At 35.4% G+C, this 10,155-nt stretch overlaps 1 protein-coding gene across 1 annotated transcript; it reads right to left on the bottom strand.

Moving 5' to 3' along the window:
- Positions 1-462: 462 nt before the first annotated feature.
- LOC147477715 (serine/threonine-protein kinase/endoribonuclease IRE1a-like) lies at positions 463-6,985 on the bottom strand. Its single transcript, XM_086582665.1, has 7 exons — positions 6,601-6,985; positions 6,233-6,497; positions 4,297-5,576; positions 3,494-3,666; positions 2,685-2,931; positions 1,632-1,935; positions 463-806 (listed from the first exon to the last, which is right to left on the bottom strand). The coding sequence occupies exons 1-7, from the start codon at positions 6,750-6,752 to the stop codon at positions 666-668; spliced, it is 2,562 nt and encodes an 853-aa protein (XP_086438791.1). The 5' UTR covers positions 6,753-6,985; the 3' UTR covers positions 463-665.
- Positions 6,986-10,155: the final 3,170 nt, after the last annotated feature.

Consider the following 10,155-nt stretch of genomic DNA (forward strand, 5'->3'; position numbering starts at 1 on the left):
CGGACTATTTTTGGAGCGTAGGGTTTGATTCCCGAATTTTTAGAATAACAGCCTTTTTGACGTGGAGCACTCAGAAAGCACGAGAGCTTTAGTATAGTTAGAACAGATTGGGGCCCTCAGTACAAAATGCGTGCAAGAGTGTTTAAACTAAGAAGACCATGCTCAGCTTCTTGATCAACAGCTGCTTGAAATTATTGTGTTTTTTCATGTTATGACTATGCAAATACATTTTGGAGATATGTTTATGACTATGCAAAGAGGTCGTAAACATTACCAAGAATTGAGTAAGAAGATAGTTCTCTTATATATACATACACTCTTCTTGATACAGAACTAGAGGGTATACAGGTTTTAAAATAATTTGAGCACCGATAATACGTTGAATATTGTTCCAACAGTTAAACTGGAAGATTACGGTTCCAATATCATGAACAAAAACAGCATTACAAGAAAATAACTTGGTTAACGTGAAAACAAACTAAACAGTATGATGAGTATTAATAAGATTAGGACTTCAGGAGTTAGCGTTGGAATTTACAAGATACAATCATACATATATAACTTTTTAAGTAATCGGTTTTTGACATGCACAACAGTTGATGAAACTAGGAAAGCAACTTACGTATTGTACTTTTAAGAGGATAAAGAGTCGACTAACAGCTGGATTAAACTGTTTTGAAATACTTTCTGAAACATTCTTCTTCCCAGCAGTATCTGTAAATGACTTTGTATACTTCAATTAAGAATTTGGGAAATCGACTTGAAAAGTAACCATCAAATCCTTCTGGAACTGGTCCTAGAATTTCCTGGAAAAGCAAGTGAAGTTGAATTCGTTGAATAATAAAGTGTTGATACATCTTAGCCCCCGCATCTCTTCAATAAAATTAAAGCTACAACAATTTTAACCAGGCACTGCCTGTAAAATACTGCAAGCACTCTACTGACAGGTAGGTGTGCATTTCACTGCAGGCTTAGAGTATGTACAGAATTTCAAACCATTCTCCACCCGCAGGTTCAATCAGTGATCACAAATCAGTATGTACATAATCTCAAACCATCAAGATAATACTGATATAGCTTTGAGATTGGATAATCAACTTCACATACCGTTAGAAAACTAAGCCAACTTGACAATTAATCTGTTTAGAGTTTGAAGAAACAGATGAAGCCAATACTACGAGGTCTAAAATTTAAGCAAACCAATGACTAGCTTATATATCAAGCATAAACACAAAAGAGTAGATGCCAACATTAAAAACAAATGATGATTGAGTACTACAAATTATACTAGTAGAAATGACAAAGACATGGAAGTACCAATTTATTGGATATCAACCAGCTTAAACTCATATTACTTTGTGTTCCAAGGAGTAGACAAACCAAAATTACAAGGTCAGTAAAATGCGGGAAATACAAACTCATAGGTTACAAACTCATTGGTTACGTATAGGTTACGTATTTTGGGTAATCAAGCATGAACACAGAGGAGCAGTATATATATATACACGGGTAATATATTGTAGATTGTACTAATCTATTCATCGTATTAATCATCACTGTGGTGTAAATACATTAATTATATAACTAGCTAAAAGTTATGGCTACATATTCACGTGGAAAAGAAAATGTACCTGTATTTCTTTGGGAAGTTCTCTATAATGATTCAACTTATTTCGCACGACTCGCAGCAAATCACGTGCGCTCTCAAACTTGTAACGCCTGTAACGGCCAATGTTATTGAGAAACTTCGTTTCCATCTTTACATCCCAATTCCCACCCAAAGCTGTTGGTGCAACATTTTCTAACGCATTCAAGATGTCAGAATTATTCTCCCTATCTTCAAGTTCAACCCTGTCACTAGCATCTCGAAGAAACGAAAGTCGCATCTCCGAACTCCAAAAGAGAGGATGATGCAGTACATATGCTGCTGTTGGTCTGTTGAGAAATTAATATTCTCAACAATGATAATTCAATAAAAATGATGACATCAATAATAATAGTAATAATGAAAATAATAATAAGAATAACAAGAATAATAAAAGTAATCAGTAACATAACAAGGAAAATGAAAATCGTTTAAATGTTTAGTATAGTTCCACATGGGATAGTCAAAGCCTTGTATTACAGTATATAGTTGATGGAGCCATTCCCCTCATCACCAATTGGTTTTGAATTGGATGCCCCAAATTTAAGAATAATAATAATGATGATAATGATATTAACAGCAGCAACACCAACAATTTTTTTATTTATAACACCAACAATAATAACATGTACACATCAGAAAGAGGAGTAGGATTATTCTTGAACGAGATTTTTTTGCTTAAGGTGTCCAAATATTAGGATTCCTTTCTGGTTGAAGTAAAATTATTATTGTTAGGGGAGAACAAAGTTTGAAGAAAAAAAGAGAGAAAAAGAGGATATGGCCTTAGTTGGTTTCGGCCTTGTATCACTTCAATATATATAAGAAAATAATAGGGCTTTACATAATAGAAACTTCCTAAAAAAAATCGGGAAATGTTTCTTAGAACTTCAACAGTTGAAATGTCACTTCAATAATACCCTTAAGTGTGTTGGTGACAACAAAAGCCATTAGGATTATTTTGTAGTTGAAACATCGCTTCCATAATTACCATAGGTGTGTTGATTGGGATCATACTCAATGACTAACAGAGAAATTGTACCTTGCTTCAGGATTGGGATCCAATAAATGAGTAAAAAGATCCATAGCTTCTGGAATATTATCGACCATGAACAAATCTACCCGATTCTTGACGACATTTATGTCACGTTCAAGATGATCTCCATAAGGGTGTTTACCTCCTGTAATGCAGAAGAAGAGAACACAACCCAAACTAAATAAATCCACTGCGCGCGTTTGGCGTCCATGGAGAAGTTGTTCAGGTGCTTGCCAACCCGAACTGCCATAGCCTACATTTCAGTGATGACCATGATAAATATTAGACAATGATGACAAACAATAGATTATTGAGATAGAATTTAAAAGTCTTATAACATTATCAATCAAATTCTTGCAAACCAGTTTTATCAACCATGCAGACAACAAAAACATGTATGTCATGTGAATGTGCTTTTCATCCAAAAGATATACATTGCATATAGCAGTTCTCTTAAAATACCTTGTTATGGTAGATTCTGAATGTCTTTTCCCAATGACAGGACAGTTGGGAAAAGACATGAGTTAATGGATATAACTGTGAACTATTCATAATTTTGCCATCGAATTTCATTAGTAGTGTTATATAAGCTGCAAATTTCGGTTAGACTAAAACTGGGAACGAGACACAACAAATCATGCACTACACAACCTCTACACTCTGATGGTTACACTTCAATAACTTATTCCATTAAATACTTGTAATACATTCCACTGCGATAAATAGAAAGGCAGATAATGACACCCCATTGTTTTCAAGTCACGGTAGCAAAACACATTCTTTTAAACATCAGTAACAGAATTAAGTATCTTTACCAGTAGGATGATGACCCAAGGAAGATTTATCTTCAAGAAGGCGCTTGCTTATACCCATATCAGAGAGCTTTGCACATAAATATTTCTCGTTAATTATCAAGATGTTTTGAGGCTTTAAGTCCCGGTGTATAATTCCCAATTCATGCAGATGAACAAGGCCAGATATTATATCCCTAGATCATAGAGAACATGATTGTAAATCTGCAAATGCCTAAAGAAAAGATAAGTACAAATCGAAAGAGATCTCTATTTATAAAAGAATTAAGATAGTAGTAAATGCTACCAAGTTAGGATTGAAAGTAAATCCTTTCTCAAGTGTAGCTTGCTTATAGAGATAGATTACCATTACGGTACCCAGGGTCCAAGGACAAAATAGTAAATATGGTCATAACATAGTATTATGTTCTTGCAATTGGAGAACTTGTTTACAATGTTTAGCTCAGATTTCGAATTACAACATAGAAAATAGTCAAATGGCAGGCATAACTTTAATGCCTAACATGGATACAAATGTCTGATATAGAAATTTAGAGAATTTTAAAGGAATAGTTTGCCCAATTTGTAAAGCTAAAATTTATAGGAAATCAATTGGAGATGCTCTTATATCAGAAACCATGTCGAATTCACAAAATTCAGCACTGTTTGGCTTCGTCCCTGGTAATAAAGACGAGACCAATAATTTCCAGTAGAACCTAAACAGCTTCTAACATCAAAGATAAACCTCAGGAAATTAATAAATTAAAGACTGCAAAATCAATAGATGAAGTGAAAGCGATTCTACGAGAAGCAATGACAGAACAAACCTCATCAAGCCTAATAGTTGTGGTGAAGGGTATCCGTTTGCTTTCCATAATTCAATGTCCTTGATGATTCCTTTCTTTATATCTAGTTGGACATCGTTTTTTTTGGCTGAACTCATACTCTTTCCTTGAGCAGATACTGAGTTATGCAAGGAATTAGAACACATCTTGATCAAATCGCCTAAGCTACATGTACAGCGCTCCAGTGAAAGATAAACAAAGTCTGAATCATATTCCACTCCATACCATCGAACAATGTTTGGATGTCGGTCAGATGCAATAAGATTTTGAATCTCTTTATAAGCCACATCGTGATGAGCCTGGACAAGACGTTTAACAGCAACTGGTCTCCCATCATATATTCCTTCAATGACAATGGTGCCATTGCTTCCCTTAGCAATTTCAGTACCAGAGATAAATAACTTTCCAATCATACGCCCACGTGAATCAGCATCAACAGGTATTTCAATATTCGACCATGGTTCATTATTACTTCTTGTAACACTTGAACGCCCAGTAGATTTTTCTACAGCACCATTTAAAAGACTTTTAGCAATGGTTTCGGTGTTACCGTTGTTTTTAAAGTTTCCCAATTTTCGAGATTTCTTCTTCTTGGGAACTACAGAGTACTTCCCACTTGAACCATTTAATTCTTTAGAAGACTTCTGCTTAGTGACTGCTATACAATCCGTGTACCATGATACAAAAACCATGAGAAAACACAAAACAGCTACATATTGCAACTTGCTATGATGAAATACCTTATTCTCATGAGAAGTCTCCTTAACAACAGGGCCTGTATTCCCAGTATCACCCTGGGATATAGAGTTTTCATTACTCTCAGGAATGAAGAGTGCCACTGCACCATTATGTTTTTTCCTTGCAAGCTCAAGTACAAAACGGATAAGAGTCCCATCACGAACATGAACAACAGGCACTTGTGGCTCCCTTTCTTGATCTAGAAGAGCGGCCTGAATTCTAGAGAACGTTATATTCCACAAGACTTTGTGTGGTTCTCGAGAAGAACACATCAAAATATAATCTGTCCTTGTGACAGTAAGTAGCTCAACGTTTTCTGGGTCTGAAGGAGTGCTCTCAACCATCTTGTTAGAATTCATCTCCACTAAAGTATTCCTGCCTCCACTTAGAGCAAGCATGCCAATTACCTTACCGGTTCTGATATCAACAGTGAGTACAGTATATTTCTTTTCCCCAAAAGATATTCTGTTTTTCGATAAGTATGGCGCACCACTGATATAGTCTTCTACTATCTTCACAAGATTCTGAAGACGAGCAAAAACAAAGTGTACAAAGAATCAACAAGAATGGGGAATGACTAATCTTAAAGTTGTAAAAGGGTAACAAATAACATCTAGTTGAACTAAGCACATAGCTTGCCTACACACAAGCCTACCATTTGATGGCTTACATAAAATTACAAGTTGTTGCAGGTCAAAACTTAATCGTAACCATTTTGTTCAAAAACACTGAACCCTTTCCTATTATGTACATTTTTTCCCTAATTGTACTCTTGTGAAGTGCGACAATGCCAAGTTACAGATGATTTGTCCAAATATACTTGACTATACGAACATCAATGTGAGCAATTCAGAATATAAACTAAGAACATAACTCTATACAACAAAATATCGCAATATATTATGAAAGCACCAATTTCTTATAAACAACGTGATATATGGCACCATTGATATGACAATATGCCAATGTTCAGCCATCAAGATTCCTTGCTAAAATGAAATATTTGTAATACTGGTAAGTTGTGTTACCAAATGTAAAACAACCATAACGCTGACTAAGGACCTCTAATTTCTCCACGTCTTACCATCCACGATAGCACGCAAACAATATACTTAAACAAAATCATACTACCCAACAAAACTAAAATTTTCAAATGAACAGTTAATAGTAGTAAGCATACCCTTTCACCAGAATCCTTTGTATGCACAAGTCCATCTTCAATATCAACTGTATACTTATCATCCAAGAAAGTATCACTCCTTCCCTCTCCTTCCAGCACTACTGTATTCTCCTCCTCATCACTACCAGTACCACCTGCCCCAGCATTTTTATTCATAAAAGACATTGGTGGGCCAGTTTTCAGGTCCCATATAACTTGCCCAGAATTAGTATCCACTAAAAAAACTGTACCATCTGAAAATGACACAAGAGTCTTCTCCTGTAAACTGATTAACCAAAAAAAAAAAAAAATACTTTATTAATTACAACACATACATACCCTTTGTTCATTTCAATTTTTAAATGCTTAAAAAAAAATGTATAACTTACGCGTCAGTATCACGATGGGCTAATAGATTACGCCTTGCTGGAGTGTTAAAGAAGTCTAATCTTGAAATTGGAGGGTTTTGGGCATGAATTGAGTGGAAGTATGAAGAAAGGATGAGGAGGAGATAGAGGAAGAAGATTGAAATGGGTTTCATTTGAAATATATTGAAGAAATGGAGGGGGAGTTTTAAATATAAGAGTTTTGAGGGGGTTATTTTAGTTGTTATGAGTTATGAAATGAAACTTGTTGTTTTGAGGATATGCATGATGGTGAAAGAAGGAGAAGAAGAAGAAGAAGGAAAATTCGTAGCTTCTTCTGCTAAATGACTGTTATGGTAGGATTCCTAAATATTCTCCATTTTTTTAAGATTGGTCATTTGTGATGGTCAAGGTTCTACATTGATTTGCCTTTTTGTGAGGTTGGTTGTATGCAACTCATTTTGAGCGTTGAATGCTAGCATTCTTAACAATCTTTTGCCAAACCTTGTATACCATGTGATCTCAGTATAATGAGTGGCGGTGGTTTTTCCCCCTATCTCAATATAACTCTATATATATAGAGAGTGTTATTGAGAAATAGAGAGTGCATTCCACGCCACTTGAAATGGCGTGGTTTGTAAAAATCCAAACAGCGCCACTTGAAGTGGCGTGGAATGGAGTCAATTGTTTTGTGTCCCCACCAAATCAGAAACTAATTATGATCAAAATTATTTGGTGTCCCCACCAACCCAAATCCCACTTGAAATGGCGTAGAATGGTTCGAACCATTGGACACCAAAATTGACTCTCCATCCTCAAAACACTGTTTTTGGGTGGAATAGAGATAGAGGGTGGATGCACTATTGGACTCAGCCTAATACATTAGTAGACTTGGAGATATAGAGAAGGGAATGAGGAAGGAGATGGAGATGAAAAAACAGAGGAAAATTCCTTGCCCGTTGGAATTCGTTGGGCTTAGTTAATAGTGTGTAGGCAAAATTACTTGGTTTGCTGCTAAAGTATATGTTCGAAGCCTTATCAGAAATTCAAATAGGCATACTTAACATGTCCTAAACTCATACTTCACTCAAGATTTTTTATTTTTAATATATCAGATTTATTTTTTTTCAATCATACCATATATATTAATAATAAATCTAAAGGACTACAGGCATGATGATATTTTGTTAGATACTGACTTGAAGCTTGTGGTTAGTCCATCTAGCAATCAAGTGTGCATATCCATACAACTAGGTAGATTACTGACTTGAAGCTGGTGGTTAGTCCATCCAGCAATCAAGTGTGCATATCCAGGTCCTACTAATCCACTTAAACTTACAAAATGTAGAGAAAGTTAAAAGGTTTGTTATATAAACTTTTGAGCTCTCTAAAAGTCATGAACAAGTAGAGCTATTAAGGGCTTTGATAATTTCTGCACAATCTCCTTCCAAAAGTATTTCAGTCCACCCATAAGAGATAGCAAGCAAAATTGCAACTTCAGCCGCCACCATTTATGCTTCCTCTGCATATATGGTTTTGAATCTTCTAGTTGCTGCTCATACTACCTTCCCCACAGTGTCCTAAGCTATGCATCCAGCTGTTGCTCATCCTAATGTTGACTGGAAAGAGGCATCGAACCTGATAGTGTAATACAATCATTAGGGATAACATGAAAAATCTAATCAAAATCAAAATGCTCATGTATAGAATGCTGAATAACAGAGTTTAGGGTTTTAGGGTTTCTTGTTGAGAAAACTTTTAAGCATTTCTCTGCTTCCAGAGTACTCCTCCTAATAGTCCTTTTCCTATTAGGCATTCTGTGCTCAAACTTGGTTTCATTCCTTGTAATCCATATGTTATGTAACAAGTAGTAGGCCTTGATACCATCCTAAGATGTATCATTATCTTTGTTGTGACACCATGTCATAAACCTTGTAACCATAGTTTCACTTGAGGCTTGGACTTTCCATTATGAGACCCAAATTTGATGAGAAAGACGGCTAATTTTTAAGATTGTGACAAGGCCAACTATTTTTTTTTTCTTTATATATACCCCATTCACAAGAGATGGAAATTTCATTTAGTTCCATGTCTTTCCATAACACCTTAAATCCTTTTGGACATAACTTTATTTCAGCACCATAATAGTTTCATGAGAACATATAAAACCCTCAAGTTATGATGCTCTTTCCTCATAAATTCTATATTCGACTGGATTGTTGTTGTGGATTGATGACCGAGTACATTTGAGAAGATAAGAATCACATTTTTTTATTGTGTTTTTCATTATGCGCGCGTTCTTTTCCAAACTCATTATTGTTTTTTTTTAAAGAAATCACCCAAGAGAAGGGTGGGGTTTGGCAGGACCCTACCCGTTTTTTAAAATAGATCAAACTAGTAATAGATTAGGGCATCAACCTTACTCCTACTCATAACTTACATACAAAGAAGAAAAACAACTACTTATCTAGTGACTAGATGCGTAGGTTTCCTAATCCACAATTATCCAACAATAACAAAGATTTGATGTTGTTAGGCACCTCACTCAATGCTTGAAAATCACCAGACCTTTGATTTCCATACTAGCTAATTTAGCTAGCACATAAGAAATTAGCTAGCACATCAACAACTGCATTGGCTTTTCTATTGACACGAATAACAATAGCCTTTAAACAAGACATAAGGTCTCTAACAAAAGCCATATTGTTACAGAAATATCATGGCACTTGAGCTTTACCACTGACCCAATATGCCAAAGGCTTGGAATCTACTTCAACTTAGTAATCTTGAGACCTTCAACCAAAGCCAAACATTGCCAACTTATTACTCACTACACCAAAGTGTTTACAGAAAGCCATCATAAAACACCCATTCTCATCTCTAATAACACCACCACCACCTCCGGGTCCGAGATTACTCATAGAAGAGTTGTCAATATTCAGTTTTACAAAGGCAGGTAAAAGTTTATACTACTTCACCAATAAGGCTCTCTTGTGTCTCACTGTCGCACTATGAATACCAATATTATTTAAAGATATAGTCTCATAATGCGCACTGAGAAGAGGACACCTTAATCCCATCAAACCTATATCGGTTAAGAGCATTCCAAACTCCACAGAAGAAACTCATTACTGTTGATTATTTATACTACAACTTTGTTTAACTAAAATACTAAAATTGTGAGAGCATAAGAGTAACGTTAATACCCACCTGCTCTTCTAGTCCCTCAGCTCAAAAAAAAAAAAAAAAAAAAAAAGCAATTCAATCCTCAAGTTAGCTTCTTTTGGGTTTATCACTGGAAGATTATCACATGATTCCAAATTTGGGTTTGTTTCAATAAGATGATTGTATTGATGTTGGGAGAGAAGACACTTTTTGGAGAAATTGTTGGTGGATAGTAGCAAAAAATCCCTACACCGTTCTGGCCATCATAGGTATCTTCATCTACACAGGAACAAATCATTCATTGATTATCAAACCAAGGTTTGTTATTTATTTGATTGCTTTCACATGAATAGATCTGATTAGTGCTACTTTTGGGTATTTTTTGGTCTTGGTTATTTTCCTACCTTTCTGGAC

Source organism: Coptis chinensis, chromosome 9 (genome assembly GCF_015680905.1).
Source record: "Coptis chinensis isolate HL-2020 chromosome 9, ASM1568090v1, whole genome shotgun sequence".
NCBI lineage: Eukaryota > Viridiplantae > Streptophyta > Magnoliopsida > Ranunculales > Ranunculaceae > Coptis > Coptis chinensis.